Source organism: Eptesicus fuscus, chromosome 8 (genome assembly GCF_027574615.1).
Source record: "Eptesicus fuscus isolate TK198812 chromosome 8, DD_ASM_mEF_20220401, whole genome shotgun sequence".
Lineage (NCBI taxonomy): Eukaryota > Metazoa > Chordata > Mammalia > Chiroptera > Vespertilionidae > Eptesicus > Eptesicus fuscus.
In genome coordinates this window covers 19,794,208-19,811,318 of record NC_072480.1, presented here as the reverse complement: position 1 = coordinate 19,811,318, position 17,111 = coordinate 19,794,208, and the positions used below count along the sequence as shown (strand labels likewise).

The 17,111-nt window shown below is 44.6% G+C and overlaps 1 protein-coding gene across 1 annotated transcript in view; it reads right to left on the bottom strand.

The window, feature by feature from the left end:
• The window catches only part of ENOX1 (ecto-NOX disulfide-thiol exchanger 1), a 211,754-nt gene that overhangs the window by 140,464 nt on the left and 54,179 nt on the right, over positions 1-17,111 (bottom strand). Inside the window, exons 5-6 of the mRNA XM_054719823.1 lie at positions 15,207-15,440; positions 3,500-3,712 (exon numbers count right to left, since the gene is read on the bottom strand). Of these exons, the coding sequence (XP_054575798.1) occupies positions 3,500-3,712; positions 15,207-15,440 (447 nt within the window). The remainder of the gene's footprint in view (positions 1-3,499; positions 3,713-15,206; positions 15,441-17,111) is intronic.

Sequence of the window (17,111 nt, the reverse complement as noted above, 5' to 3'; positions counted from 1 at the left end):
TGATGCAGAGTGAGTCAGGGAAGACTGACGTGGAAGACCAGGCATGGACAGCTTTTTAAGCTAGGGAGAGAGACTATTAAAGTGAAATGGGAAGCTACACAGGGATTTCAGTGAGGAAGATATGATATGCATTATATCAGATTAGAGGCCCGGTGCATGAAATTTGTGCATGGGTATGGTCCATAGGCCTGGCCAGTGAACAGGGCCAATCTGTGGGGTGACCAGCAGGGTGATCTGGGGGCCCCCGCTGGCACCTGCCTTGGCTGGCCTGGGGCCTGCGGGCTGGGGGCAGCTCCTGCATTGAGCGTCTGCCCCTTGGTGGTCAGTGAGCATCATAGTGACCGGTTGTTCCTCTGGTCATTCCACTGGTTGTTCTGCCATCCAGTTGATTTAAATGTTAGGCTTTTATTATATAGGGTAATGTGTAAAAACTAGCCTGAAGTGGGATAAAAGTGGAAAGGGAGAAACTACAGGGGTGGGCAAAAGTCGGTTTACAGATGTTCCTATGGAAAAAACTATAATCATATCTAATAAAGAGGGAATATGCAAATTGACCATCACACCATCACAAAGATGGTGGTGCTCATAGCCACAAGATGGTGGCGCCCAGTCCCCTTAGCCCTGCCAGAGTCCCCCAGTTCTTTCAGCCCCGCCGGAGGGGTGGCAGATGCATGGTGTGGCCGGACCCAGTGCATGAATTTTCCTGCACCGGGCCTCTAGTACAAGAATAAGTCTGTTTCATGTATTCACAACTGTAAACCTACTTTTGCCCACCCTACGTGTATGGCAGAAATTGCAACATGTGCTCCCATTAGCCATTGTCCCCTTCCTCCTTACTGTGAGAACTCAATTTTATTCTGGAGTGCAAGGGGTCCAGCCAAAGTAGGATATTTCCCATTTTCTTTGAAGGTGGTCAAGTCCACATGTAATAATTCTGCAGTTAAAGAGGAGTCTGCTGAAGATCTTTGGGCAAGGTTTGCTTTCTTGATCTAAAGTTTTGAGATTCATATATATATATGTATATATATGTGATGGCAGGAGCAGTAGCAGTCATCTTAGACAACCATCTAGGAAAAGCTAATCATATCATAGAAACTCGGGCTTGACATCCAGAACCACTGAACTGATACTGACAAACACCAAAATCTGGATTTTACTCTGTGTGACAAGAAAACCTCCATTTATTTAAGATAAAGTTGGGTCTGGTTTTCCGTTCCTCACCAGTTGACACAGTGTCTAACTGACACACCAGGCTATTATTGTGCCGGGCAGCCTGCACTGGAGTGGCAGCAGTTAAAATGGAGAAAAGTGGGCCTATTTGAAGTGGGAAGCATCGGGACTTCCTGATGGCCCAGATGTGGGGTTTATGGTGGGAGATGATGGGTGTACGAATTATAGAATTTTGGCTCGAGAATTTATAAAAATGGGATGGAAAACCCAGAAGAATAGGTTTGAAGATTAAAATCAAGAAGTCAATATTTGATATTTTCCAGTTGAGGCACCTTAGAGGTGTCTATAAAAGTCATCTCCACTCCCGTGGTTTCCATGAGGTGGGATTTCCCTCCAGGACTCCCGGCCCTGATCCAGCCCTTCATGTTCTCCTCAGCCAGGGAGTGCAGCAGCCTGCCTGGAGAGATACGCATTCCCCCTTGGTCCTCCATCTACACCTCCAGGTGCAGACTCCAGGGGAAGAGGCCTGTGGCCAGATGCTCAGCCCTATCAGGAAGCCCATTCTCCATTATTGCTGCAGATCTCAACCTTGTTTTCAATTTGACTTTTCTCAGTAATGAAACGTGGAGGTTTGGATCCTTACACACTAGACTTCTTTGTCTGGCGCTCAGTGGTTTCAAGCCTAGGCCAGCTTATATGTGTATCATTTTAGGCAGGCACATCATGTTCTTCCAGCCACGATTGAAACCGTGTTTTAATGGGTGCTTCTTTCAACAGATATTGCTAAAGAAAACTAAATTCACCCCCTTTTCTAATACGTGGCTGCCTTGGTCTTCATTGTTAGAGTTAAGGGTTCAGTCTTGCCCCCTGGGCAGGACTGTAAACTGCATAGGAATGAGAATTTATTTAGAATGGATGCCAGTGATCATCTATTGTTCGGGCATTTGGCTTCTTGCCTTAATTTTACAGGAATCAGGAATTGTATTATTAGAACTGTGTGGCTTTTCCCTCTCTCCCTTTTCTCCATTACTAATTCACCCTTCCCTTCCTCTCCCCACTAATCCATTCTTTGCTTCCCTCCTTTGAAAGGTGGTATCAATATTAGTGTTCTTTATCCTACCCCTAGTGACCCTAACTTCAGGATTGCTGGGCATTCACAGCAGGGTAAAGGGCCATTCCTCACGACTGGGGAATGTGGGGAAGCTTGTCTGACAGTGGCCTGTAGAAGGCAGACTAGGTAAAAAGATAGGTATCCCAGGATGGCCTCACATTGGAAATTTGGCCACTTATCAGAGTTTATGTTTGGAAGTTTCTTAGATAATATTTTACACTGCCACAAAAATGGTCTTTTGACAGCAAAGTTATATAAAACACTTATACACATAAGATCCTGGTTTTTCTTGCCCCTTTCTCTTCCCATTCCAACAGATATATTATCTCTTGGGCTAACACTGATGAGAGAGGTGCTAGGCATTTTGGCACATTATATCACTGACAATAACACATGCCCAGAATAAATATGTAAATCACAGTCCCCCTCCAGTGTGAGATCCTGCACCTGGTGTGGAACGGAGCACGGAGCCCGGCATTGTTACCGTGCCATTCAGTGGCTTTTACCCAGCAAGGGAACATCGGCAGCTGTGATGCATTATGCCACTGTGACGTTAACTACAGACACAGATAGAGTGCCCATAAAAATATACGCCTTTTTTTTTAATAGAGCCTTGGGCAATTACCCTGACTATTGTTCTATGAGAAAGCCCCATTTACACTCCTTCATCAATTTAGGACACAGACATGAAAAATCACCAGCATTAAGTAGTTAAGGCAATTTGCTTTCCAAATGAAGAAAGGACAAAAAAATAATACTGCAGAAAAATCTCTGCTCCTGAGTTGCCCGAGTTGACAGTCAAAAGCTCACCTCAAATAAAGGATCCTGAGGAGGAGTATTCTGACGGTACCTTCTTCCTAAACAGAGCCCAAGGGCAATGTGTTCAGGGTCTCTTCCTACTGTCAGCACTAGGAGGCCATGTGGGGGGTGGACAGCCCACAGGTGTGGGTGGACTGTGGTGGGTCCACCTGGTGGCCGGGCTGGGTGTTCTGAGGAAAGGCTACAGAAACTTTGCTCACCTGGAGAAGTAAGCTCTCAGGGCAGGTCCGTGTTCCTCCAAGTTGCCACAAAACATGAAATAGGTTATGAGGCTTGCCATTCGATATGGAGTAAAATGGGAAATTATTGAACTACTTACCCCCAAATGAAAAAATTAAATGAATACAAAAGAAAAGGCAAAATCACAACAAGACAAATGGCCCCCAAAATCTTACTTACATTGAGTGAGGATTCCGGTTAAGGCATTTTTAAAATTCTCCTTGGCTTCCTCCATCTCTTGCTCATGTGTGGCCTTTTCATTCATTAGCCGGCGGACGTGGCTGTTGGCCGACTGCACCATGGAATAGAACTGGTTTGCGGAACGCCGATTCACTTCCCCTCGTTCAATCCAGGAAAGTAACACTGTGATAGCCTCTGAAAACTTGCTATCATCTGGAAACAGAAAACCACAAGTACAAATCATGCCAAGGCAAGAAAATACACTTTACATTGGTACCCCTCAAAAGACAGAGCTTGACCCATCCTATTGGGTTCATTTTCAGAATTTGACACATTAGTTTTCCTGAGACTAATCATTCTATCATTACTTAGCTTTCTGTTCCCATCTAGCTCCCTGGCATCATAGACATACAAGAAACAAAGGGACATTAACCCTCCTATCTACAAACTTGCTGAGCTCAGTGTTAGACCTGTTCTGGGCATTCCTTGTAATTATATACAATTTCATTCTTCCCCCAAATCCTGATTTCTCTTTCTGAAGTCTGGCTCAAAAACTGATAGAAACCTATATGGACTCCACTTCATTTCTTTATTCTTTGATCAGAAATAATTATATAGTGATACCAGTTTTTTGACTTATAGAATCAGCTGAGTTAGTGTCAAACTGAGGAGGACAGATTAAAGCACTATAAAACTGGTTGTAATATAAGATATTATTCCCAAAGCAGTAGTAGGAATAAATCAATTCTTGTTCTACTACAGTTCAAAACTAATTTTATTTTAGGTTTAGTATAACATACTTGAGAAGGCTGAAAAATAGAATATTTCCTTGTTTTCAACAAAAGAGGACCTGGGGTAGTCAGTGTTTGCTTGGGAGGCTTCTGAAAACCTATTTGAACCTGGTTTAAGGCATGTATGTGGTGGAGGAGGGGGATAGGAGTGGGGAATGAGGTTCCACTGGTAAATATGTATGAAGTTTATTTCAAAGAAAACAAATGGATTTGCCTGTTTGGAATTGGTTACTGGAACAGACCTGTGTTGTATGGCTTGGAGGTGGAGAAAAAGCATGTTTGAAGGTGATTAAGTTAATTGGAACTAGAAGTTACATGTCAGTTATTACAACATTAATCGATCCTACTGCTGAAGACTCATTCGCATTTTCCAGGTAAACTTAAATGGTGGAGTCTTTTGGTGGTATTTTCTACCCCTGGAAAATGTGATTTAAGAAAAATATTCTACATTTTTCAAATAAAATGGGTAGAGTCTGTATTCTAAAAATAAGGAGCAAAATTAGAAGAGTCAGATTCTTACTCATTTGACAAATACTTAGTGCCTACTATGAGCCCTCCCCTGGAGGAACATCAGAGACATCCTTATGCATTGTGTGTGTATATGGGGATGCACGTAATATATATTACTATATAGAGTTTACATATTAGTTACAGTGTTTATATATATATTACTCATCCATATGTACACATATACATATACACATATATACACATACAGACATCTATATATATAAAAGCCTAAGCGACTGAATGACTGAACGACTGGTTGACCAGTTGACTGGTTGCTATGATGCACACTGAACACCAGGGGGAAGATGCTCAAAGCAGGAGCTGCACCTTGGTGGTCAGTGTGCTCCCACAGGGGTATCACTGCTCAGCTGACCGACCCATTCCAGAAGTCCACCAGCCAGGTGGCAGCCACTCACTCCCTCATAGTCCTGCAGGTCCAATCTCTGGCCAGTCATTGACAGACCGGTGCCACTGGCATGATCCCAACAGCACCACCAGCCTCCTGAAAGTCGGCCGAGGTGCTTCCCCTCCCTAGATGATCCATAAGGAAGAAACGATATAAAAGCAACCACCAGATGGCTCCGGACAACCAGCGTGAACGTCAGCAGGATGGATCTGGATGGATCCTGGGCCAGCAAGGGCATTCCACTGCCCACCTGGAGGGCTGATCACATCCTGCCCCCCACCCCCTTGGGATGGCCGCCAGACGCAGGGCCCACAGGCCACCCTGAGGGACCTCATCCTTGCACGAATTCATGCACTGAGCCTCTAGAATACATATACTGTATACACTCCAGATGAATGGATAGAGGGTGATTCATATTTGGTAAGGGAATTTTATTATCTTATTCACCAGATATTTTGGAGTCAACCATTGTTATAATTTTACCCATCATACAAAAGCTGCATTTGTGGGGTGCTTTGTGAATTCTGCAGAGTCCTGTAGAAATACTGTATCATATTTTCGCAGAGGCCACTCCCAGACAAGGTACAGCTTCATTACTGTGGCTGTGGCTGGGCCAGGAGGTACGCAGCTGCATGAGGGTGGATCAGCCTAAGCAGTGCTTGTGGAGTGTGCTCTGCCTTTTCCAGGACAGAAGCAGCTATTATCGAGGCACTACTGACCAGCCACTCAGGCCTCCCCTGCTGCGCAGTGGAAGCCTGAGCTGGGGACCAAAGCTTTGTGTCTGTGCACACCTTCCCCCGCTGCCCTGGCACTTTTGCCAGAGGAGATAACTGGCTTGGGGAACACCCACAGGGCACCCTGCAAGTGAAAGACTCACATTTTTCTTGAAAATCTCAACCCACAGGCACAGAACACACTTGTTCAGCATCATAGCTGGCTCACACAATTTTGTTAACTCTGGAATTTCTGTCTAAGTTCAACCCTCCGTGAACTTCAGCTGCAGTGATTTCTTATCTCATTTTGTGGACCTGAGCTGCTTGTACAAGATAAAATCCATCATACAACTTAACATTACATTCAGGCCACGGAGAGGCCCATAATTTAGCCTTATGTTTGTGAGAGACCCGCTGCAACTGTTACAGCCAGAATAAATTTTGCCTCCCTCACACTCTCTACCTCTCTGCCTGCCAATATATGTTAGGAGAATGGACCTCCAAAAAGAAAGCAGAAATAAAACTAATGCTCATAAGAAATCTTTTTTTTTTTTTTGTCTCAAAAAATAACAACAACAACAACAAAAAGAGGGCACAGACTTCTTGTACCATTTTTCCCCCTGCCTGTGGCTTTCATCTCTACATAACACAAAGAAAAAAAAAACACCAAAAACCTCAATCTGTTGTTAGAAGGAGCAACGCTGTTCTATCTTTCCTTCTCTTGCAAACTGGTAGATTTTCTCTCTTGCTTGTGGTCACTCAGCTCATAGATATCCTAATTTACTGTTAGGAAGAAAATATATGTTTGCTTGAATTGTCTAAAAACCAAATGTTATTGTTCATCACTCCTAGTCCTAGAGCATAAGCTCACAAACAGATTATTGTTCACTGATAGTTTTTAGAAAGAGAAAAAACATTCTTAGGATCGTGCAATTGCAAATATGCAATTTAAAAAGTAAGTAGGAAAGAGCCTTTCTAACATTTTAACAAATAATACTAGATAGAATTCCATTAGCTTAAAAGAAGTACATAGGTTTGAAAACTCTCAATTTCATCCTCATTTCTGAACTTTCTGAAACTAGCAGGCAGATGTATGATTGATGTACTGACATTCCAATTAATGTAAAAAACATTAGGTAAGGCACTATTGGTAACTCTAGTCAATATCTGTTGCCATGTAAGAAGTGATTTTGTATTAATCAAAACTAGGCCAGTAACTCTCTGAATGGCTACCAAGGAGTACTGGGAGTGGTCATTTTCAATATTTAACTGTTTTCTATATCTATCTATTTTCAATATCTAAATTCAATTTTGCATTCACTGCAGAGATCACTGAAAAACAGAAAACAATATAAACTAAACAGGATTTAGATTGCAGGATTATTAAAACTATTCACGTGAAAAGAAATTAACAGTGCTCATAAAAATCACATCAGACACACTTATAAGAATTCCAAGTACTTCCTATGAGCATGTTTAGGCACAACTCTGAACATGGGTGCAGATGTGCTTTTTCCACAGTAAGAATTCGGAATATTGGTACAGTATTATGGAGTGACTATGGAGAATTTTCTCGTTAAAAATTGACCAACGTTTTGTAACCAGGGTCCTTACAATGTCACACCTGGGTTTACCTCATATGTTTTATTCCTTAACTAGAGGCCCAGTGCATGAAATTTGTGCACAGGAGGGGGTTGTCCCTTAGCCCGGCCTGCACACTCTCCAATCTGGGACCCCTCGGGGGATGTCCAACTGCTGGTTTAGACCCGATCCCTGCGGGACCACTGGCTCCTAACTGCTTGCTTGCCTGCCTGCCTGATTGCCCCTAACTGCCTCTGCCTGCTGGCCTGATGCCCCTAACGGCCTCTGCCTGCCAACCTGATCACCCCCTAACTGCTCTGCCTGCCAGCCTGATCACCACCTAACTGCTCCCTTGCCAGCCTGATTGCCCCCAACTACCCTCCCCCGCTGGCCTGATCGCCCCAACTGCCCTCCCCTGCCAACCTGATCGCCTCCTAACTGCCCTTCCCTGCCAGCCTGATTGCCTTCTAACTGCTCTCCCCTGCTGGCCTGATCGCCCCCTAACTTCTTGCTCCCCCGTGCCTGCGTGACCTCACCCCTAACTGCTTGCTCCCCTGCTGACCTGATTGCCCCTAACCTCCTCTGCCTTGGCCCCCACCACCGTGGCTTTGTCCAGAAGGAAGTTGGACATCTGGAAGATGTACAGTCGACCCAGTCTAATTAGCTTATTACCCATTTATTAGTATAGATTTGCATTTTCCCCTTCAATCCATCCCACCATCTCTTTGTCACACTCCTCTGTTTTCGATGCCTGGCATGCCTCCCTGTTTTTGTACATGCTCTACGCTGGTCCTAGGCCCTCACACTCTGGTCCACCTGGCTATTAGTCTTTGCTCCAGATTCAGCCTAGGTGCCTTTCATAAAAGAAGCTTTTCTGTAACCCTAAGATGAATTAGGTGCCCCTTTGCTATATTTCCACAATTCTCTACATATCCTGCTATTAGAGTATTAGTCATTTTGTACAATAATTGTTGGTTTATGGATCTGTCTCCAGTTTTGAGAGGCTAATATCAGAATAAAACTTCCAGGAAAAATATGCAGTCTGCTGGTTACTCTGAGTTTTTCCCTTTGAAATCTATCTGCAGGGTGGGGCAACAGTAGGTTTACAATTGTTTGTATGTACAGTTGTTTGTATAATAATTAATAATGCAAGAATAAACTCTGTGTTTCATATACTCACAACTGTAAACCTATTGTTGCTCCACCCTGTTTATTTCATTACACTCTATTTCTAATAGATCTGCAGTGATTAACACTAGAAAGCTCCAAATTCAAAGTTGGGAAACATCAGTTGTCAATAAACATTTTAATTTCATGATAAAGAGTATTTCCACATTGCTTATCAGAGATAAATGGCACTTAAGCTGGCTGATTCTTTGATCCTTCAGGCCTCTGAGGTCATTACCATTGGCAATAAAAGTTAAGGGCGATGTCGGATAATCACACAGAAGCACAGCCTCTACAGCCAGGCATTCACCAGCTTATCAAATGGCTCAAAAATCTTTTTGAAAGCATTTTTAATTCTGAGAAGGCAATAACCATTTTTAGTTTTGTGAGGACAAAATAATATGATGATTATCTATCATACTTCAATGTCATTTCCTGAATCCATACCCATCTCCTTTCATTCCTGGTTACTTCAGATTGTCAGCCTCCCTCCCTTTCCCTCTCCCCCATGTTTACTGAGCACGTTGCACGAGGCAGGTGTTAAAAAATCGCAAGTGAGTAAATCTTTGCTATTCAAACACCACGAGCACGAGCCTCCTTTGGGAGCTGGTTTGAAAATGCAGACTCCCTCTCGGGCCTTCTGATTCAGAACCTGCATTTCCTTTCTTCCAGGTAATTCATATGCACATTAAAGTTGGAGAAGCACTGGGAGAAATCGCTCAATGAATCCAGGGAACTTGTTGGGGGCCCATCTAACTTCAGAGATCATGGAAACCTGAAATGGAAAGCTGCAGCCGGGATATTAGAGAATATTAAAAAGATCTGATGTGATTCTTAGGAACTTTGAGAATTCCTGTCCCCAAACTCCCTAGCCCATTCAAGAATAGCTGCTAACCATCTGTCATCTCTATCCTGGAAGAAAACAAGTGGGAAAAAAAGTTGAAGACTTGGAAATGGGCCTAGGGGTTACTGCAGATCCTTTCAAAGGAATGCTGGGCACAGACCAGAGGCCCCTCTCCAGTGCCCCTGGGTGATCTGATTCTACGTGGGTGTGAACCTTAACTGTTTTTGACTAGGCTATGTTAAAATGTAGTAGGGAATAGAACATAAGTCATGGAAAACTGATAACAATGCAAATAATTCTTCTCTATAATAACACAAATGATTTTTGACCAGTAGGAAAAATAAATATTCAGAAAGCAAACTCTTTTTTGAACCAGTTTTAACTTCTTACTGATTCCTTCATTAATTAAAGAGTTAAATAGAATCACTGGCATGTGGTCATTTAATATTTGAAAGGCAGTCATGATTTCACTGTCATCGTGCACTTTAGCACCCAGAGAACTGCAAACTCCACAGGGGCAGGGCCCAGCCTGCAGTCAAGTCTGAAAGCCCAGGGTGCAGCACAGAGCCCAGGCCTCGGCAGGTGGGCACTTGGTGAACTTTTAATCAAACTGATGTCCAGTTAACGAAGGGGGAAGGAATCAAACTGGTAAGTAGCTATTTTCTCCCCCTTTCTGTGCAGAGGCTGATCTGGGCCTAAGTTTCAGAAGAGCACATGGGATAAAAGTCAGGCCATGAACAATGAATATGAAAACACTGGTGGCTGTAGTACCCTTATTTATGGCTGGGTCTATAGAGGGGCAATAGGAGGGGAGATTCCAGGTTTGAACACAATGTATTGAATATGAGAAGAAGAAGAAAAAAAAAAAGGAAGACATTCTACAGCACTTTTGTTTTCAAAGACATGGGACACACAGACACGTATACACACATGTACACACACACAATGGTGTGTCTATACAGCTGTCATTGATTTCTGGCTTCTGTGATAGCTGGAAACAGTAGTTCACAGTGTATAGTCACACATTGGTACAAGGAGAATGGGAATTCCAAGATGGCTACAACTGCTACTACCATGTTTGTAAAATTTCACTGTTTCCCCACACATTGGGCATCCCTACATGTCTCCATTTTCTGGCTACTCAATTAACCAGCAAAAGGGGTGGTACCCTAACTGTCCTCCAAATCATGAATAGCATAAAAGGCTATACACATAGTATTCCTCACTATCCCCAACACACACACACACAACACACACACACACACACACACACACACACACTTTCCCTAATTAATTAGTACCTATAAAAATGTGAAAACTAAGGAGGGAAGTATGAAAATACCCTGATTATTCCTGCTTTGGAGTCAAGCAAAATGTTTCTAAATGAAATGGCATATCTTCCTTTTATGAAGGTGAGTAATGTTTGAAGTGATTCGCAAACAGGCTCCTGTGCCCTCAGAAGGAAGTCTGGTTTAGCTAATGGAACTTGCACTTGGCTAATAGTATTATCGATTTTTAGATTCTTAGAATCATAAATAGTGGCAGCCATCTCAGCACAATGCTGGCACCACGTCCACCCTTTCTCCCCCTGGCGGGCAGACACTGGGCCACTCCGTATGCAACCCAGAGTCCAGCCCCCTGGAAATTTAGGTGTTGACCCCAAGAGGTCCAAATTTCTGACAACACATCGGGCAATCCCAAGGGCACTGCTTGCCAAGTTTTGTCAAAACTTCACCTGATGCACAGAAAGTACTCTCCATTTCATCACATAAAGATTATGTGAAGCTTTCCGAAGCAGGGGAAATACACAAAATATTTTAAATGCTCTTGCTAGGAGAGATCCTCAGTGAATTAGGATATAATCTCTCCTCACTGTCTGATCAATGTCTTCCTTCCACAGTCCAAACACAGGGTTCCTCCAGGGGTGGATGGTCTGTGTTAGACACTGAAATTCATTATCTTGTCTGCCTGGTGCTACTGTTTCCAATAAAGTGTAATTATGGTGTTATTGAGCTCCTTCTCACTTTCTCAAAGCCCTGCTCTAAACTTTGGTCTGTGAGCACTTCCCAGTCAGTCTTCATTAAGTTGAATTGTCTCAGAACAATGTCTATTTAATCAGCAGGACGCCTGCTAATTTTCTTTTTTAGAATTTGTACCAACCTAACAGACACTGGAGCTCCATGCCTTAGGTACTACACAGTTACATCTCATTGTTTCTTCTGACTTCAGAATTCCCTGTGGCCACTGAGTGCAGGTTTACTCTTCCCAGAAGATTCCCCTGTCTCACCCTGCACTGGCCAGGTGGGGTGCGTGTCTTCCTGGGATAGCACCCTGCACTTGCCACTTGCAATAGTGGAAGTACAGAGTGCTTTGTAAATTGCCTCTATCACTCAAAAAACTCCAACTAAGTGAGGTAGAGGCTCGAATCCTGTTTTCTTTTCCCACACGCTCAGCACAGAGCCAGGCAGATGGTAAAGAGCCTGACAAATACTTGTGGAGTGATTGGAATAATGGCCCAGTGCACATCACTTCCCTAACTTTCGGCCGTGGGTCATGCCTGGTAGCACTGTTGGCCAGAAATGCAACATGCTTATAGATCCAAATAGCTAAGAAACAAAGAAAGCAAATAGTTTACTGAGCATATATTATGTGCATGGTTTTAGCACTGAGCTGGATATAAAATGCCTTGTTGGTTGTAATGAAGACTTGGCCTATACAGATTTTGTTGGATAAAACTGATTTTCAAAAAGAAAATTGTAAGAATAAACAAGTACGATGTAAAAATGGGGAAAACGTTTGCACTAAACACAAGATAGTAACATTTCTCTAGAAAAAAAAATCCAGGTAGGTATTTTCACATTGCTTTTCCACTTCTTTCTGACCTCGGCTTCTTTACCTTGGACTTGACTGCATTTTATATCCCCATATCAGTGAAATCATCTTCAGGGAAACAGTTTCCTTGGCTCCTCCTGTCTGGCTTTGCAGCATTATAAGGAGCATGAGTGGATTTCATCTCGGAGGCAGCCAATTTCCTAAGCAATTAAATGCTGTTTATATTCCAAACTCTGTGCTTGGGTTGAAATCATCAAGCTTGATATTACCTGACTGTTGCCTAAGATGTATCCCCAGCTAGTTTATTCTACTGTAACTGCCATCTATTAAAATTTCCAATCTGTTCTCTCTCAAGGGATCACACGGTACTTTTTAAAGGTGCAGCTTCTAAATTCTGCAAATTATACACACACACACACACACACACACACACATACACATATATACATATATATATATATACATACACACATACACACACACATTTTTTTAAAAATAGCAAGGCTTGCCAATTACTTTACCAAACTGACATCCCAATCTGCTAACCTAACAGGAAGGGCACTGCAGGGTTCCGCTGGTATGTATACTCTGTGTTGGCTCCTTAAAAATAACATAATGTAAACGCCAAACTTCCTAAAATTCCTTCATGAGGTCACAGAATCAAGGTGATAGTTTTTGTCACTCCTGGGAGTGGACACGGCAGAAGCTGATAAATACAGAATGCACTGAATCTGAAAGAAACACGTATTTGTTCCCAACTCAACATTCCTGGTTGAGGATGTTGCTCTTTCTCTTTCTGGCCACTTGATATGGCTTCGAGTCTGAATGGAAAAGTGAGAAGACGTATTTACAGTTTATAGGCTTTTTATTAGAGGGACAGTCATGGCCTCTGTGTCACAATGGGGCATGTCAGTGCAGCTGCAGATTACTAGGGCTCCCAAGCCCAGAACAGGGGATGAGGGCTAGAAGCAGAAGTTTTTTTTGTTTGTTTTTTTTTAATTATTTTTTTCAAGCATAGAAAAACTATTTTTCCTATCTTTCTAAAACAGGATTTGGGCAGTTGTTCGTACACTTCCTTTAATGAAATCATCCAATCCACTTTACACATTGACATTGAATACACTGGCTATGCTCTCAAATACTCGAAGGACCAACTGCATCTCTCCCCTCAGAAGACAGCCTCAGTGCTTTCCCGCTGCGGATGGAATAAACCCCAAACCCAGCAGCAGCCTTCCGGCTGCACCAGACGGCCCGGCTGCTCTTCCAGCTTCACGGGCCTCTATGACTTTCATGCAGGCCACGTGCCTTTCTCCTTGGGTGTCAAATTCTCTCTGCCTCCTCCTATCTTTATTCTCAGGGCTCCAGCCTCTGACGAATAATGCGCTTATGCCCGTTCTTTTTGCGAGGAAAAAAAAAAAATCTTGTGTATCCTGCAAAGATCAAATTCGGCCTCCTCTCTGAAGACTTCCGTGACACCTTCATCAACAGTGTTTGCACTCATTCCTCAGCTCTCAAAGCACGTTGCTCATACCTTGAACAATCATGTCACTGACTTTGTATTGCCGTTAATCGTTTACTTGTAGACACCTCTGTGTGGCCCGCGACTGTGACCTATGTAGCTCTCATTAAAACCTGACACGCCCAACAACCTGAGGACAGACTGTTAAACAAACACTCAGATGTTGCTCATGTCACACTACTTTGATTGGTAATGGCAAAAAATTCACATACACACCCAATCCTAATTTCAAGACCTGGCCCCTCCCCACGCATTCCTAGTTCACTAGGGCAGGCAATAAAGCCTCCACGTGTTTATCTCTCATAGCATCAAACACAGGAGAGGAACACAGAAAGCATCTCAAGAGATGAAATAGACACACTTCTAGTCCTGATCATCCGGTAAGTGTTAGGAGTGCCCCTTCAACTCCCTCTCGGAAGCCAGGAGTCCTGTTCTACATGTCTCTCTGCCCAGTGCAGGGTGAGATGGCTGAGGAAGGCCTTGTGAGGAGTCTGGAGTAGGTGCGGACTCTACAGAGCAGAGGGAACACCAGGTCCGCTGCCCAAGGCGTGGGCGCCAGCCTGGCTCATGCAACACAAGTCGGAAGGCAGTGTTGGAGAGTGGGAATTTTTGAGCATTCCAGAGAGGCCGTGGACTATGCCCCAGATAGAGATGTCAGTGCTGACACTAGGCCGGGCCTTGAGATAAGGACTCATGGCCCCTTCCCAGCACGTAGCCTTCTTTCACAGAGCACTGTCAGCTTTCTGAAGAACAGGATGACCCTGTGAATAACATGGTCGTCATTGGCATGACCCTGACGTTGCTTGGGAAAAACTGTTTTGTCTTGGGTTACTTGTTCTGCAAAAACCGGATGTGGTTAATGTGCTTAAAAGCGGTCCTACACAAAGGGTCGCTGCTGCTCTCTGGTCTCCCTGCATGGAGAATGGCAGAGCAGTCGCCGGGTCGCCCGGCCACCCGGCTAATAAAGGCTCCCTAAATTTTAATTTGTTCTGGGCTCCAGTGGTCATTCACTCGCATCCGCTCCACAACAGGCAGTAGCCTGCTTTGGGGCCAGCGCCCCTGGCCCTTCTGCCCCTCTTTCCAGGCGATTGCTGAGGGGCAGTGCACACACATTCCCAGGCCACAGTGGTGACGGCGCTGGAAAAGGGCAGGGCTCTGTCCCAACAGCAGGACCAAGCTCAGCTCAGCAGAGTCCTTCTTCCCAGTGACTCCCACTCACCCCGCCTCTCCCCGCCCCGCACGCCCCGTCATAGGGAATCAGCTCTTGAAGGAACAGGAAAACACACAGGGCTTCGGTGGTGAGGGGCCACAGCCTTTCTCTTTCACTGGGCAATGGCCTCCTACCTTTCAGCTTTTCGGCCAGCAGAGCGGCCTCGTGCTCCGAGTAGTGCATGATGGCCGGCGGGGAGGGCGGCCGGAGCCGGTCCTCCTCCAGCTTGCGCCGGTGCCGCTCCTCGCGGGCGCGCATCCTCTGCTTGCATTCCCACTCGTAGAAGTCATCCCTGGCCTGGGCGAAGTCCACGTGAAGGCGGCCAGAATCTTTTTTGTCCGTGCTAGACCCTAACCGCATCCGGTAACCTGAAACCAATGCAAAGTCTGGTCACATAGCAGTGGTCGCAGCACCAGGGTTTGGTCCAGGCCCTTGGTCAAGGTGCACTAAGCGAGTGCTGCGATTTCCTTGTCCTCGCAGAGGACACCCTTCCCATTGGAAGGGGGAGGCAGCTCTCCTCCTCCCCTGTGACCCGGAAGCACTGCCAAGTCAAGCTCCTTAGAGATTAGGGGGTAAGCACACTGCTGCGAGGTGTCTTAGAGGGTCTCCTGCTCACTTGCAAGCCAATGTTACCCAGAGGGTGATCTCAGGAACCTGGGCTAACTCACTCCTTCTTCCCTCTGGCTTCCAGGAAGCTCAGAAACAAATCTGACACATAGCCTTTTTTCCTCCCTCCTCCCTTTTCTATGGCCCTGATTTTATATTTTAACTTACTGTAACTCTATCGCATAAACTCTCTTAAATTCTTTTTTAGAAAGAGATGGAGTAGGGGTAAATAAAGAGTGTCTATGATATTTAAAGAGATCTACAAAGTAAATTCCACAACACCTCACTCACAGGCTATCACTTCATTCTCCTCGAAAAGGTTGCTGCTCAGTCCTCTCTCGGCAGCTGCAAAAGCCACAATTACCGAGGCAATTTTGCAATGCCGTTTTATTTCCACTTATCCTCTGGGGCACACGGGAGAATATTTTACCTTCAATCAAGGGGCCTTGCCGCTGTCTTCCTTACAGCCCTGCGGCAGCTCATCTGGCATGCAGCACCGCACGGACTGCCCGCACAATCTTTGAAGGCCACGGGAGCCGACACGAGGGCCCAGAGCTAGACCAAATGATGGGCCTGGAAATCTTTGGGGGGATTTACTGTGAGCTGCCCAGCTTACAAAAGATGGTGAGCAGAAACTTGATCTGAGAAATCAACAGAAACAGAACTGAAACCAGACAGCCAGCCAAACTTCAAAATGAAGAAGACTTGGCTTTGAGGTTGCTCTTCAGTTTGGGGTACTCAGAATTAAAAACCATCAATTCAGGTCCCAGCAGGATCAGGGCTGTCAGGGCCTGCCGGAGGAGAGAACAAAAGAAGCACTTTTGCTGTGCAGGGGCTTTGCAAATAAGACACCGCTGTGAAATGCCAGGCCGCGCTGGGCCGATATTCAAGATCTTGTGGCAGATTTCAATGGATTAACGCAGCATTTTGGGTTGAAACTCGGCTGAAAATCCCTGAAAAGGCTGACTTCTCCCCAGTAGGGCCCTTCACACATTTGAAAAGTTACAAATATGAAACAGATCTCACATCTGATTCCATTATGCCCTTCTTGCTCCTCAGTCTCAACTGTGTTATCTAAAAATGGAAAGACATAACAACAGTACCTATCCAAAACGCAAACATCTGATCACAGATGAGCAGAACTGATTCTAAAGCAGAGTGTATCTTGGTTGTGGGCCATGGAAATTTTACAAATCCGCAGGCCACCGTGATATATAACACCATGATGTTATATATATATATAACAGCTGAGCAGGCAGGGCAGCTTGAGACTGGCTAGTGTCCCAACTGGCTAAGCAACTTTCCCTTGCTCATGTCCAGAGCATTGCTTTTCAGACATTTCTGGTTCCAAAAAGCACCCTCTCTTTCACCAAAACATCATCATTAAGGCCTTAAAAGAGATCTGATGAGGCTGTTTCTAAAATTAGCTTGGC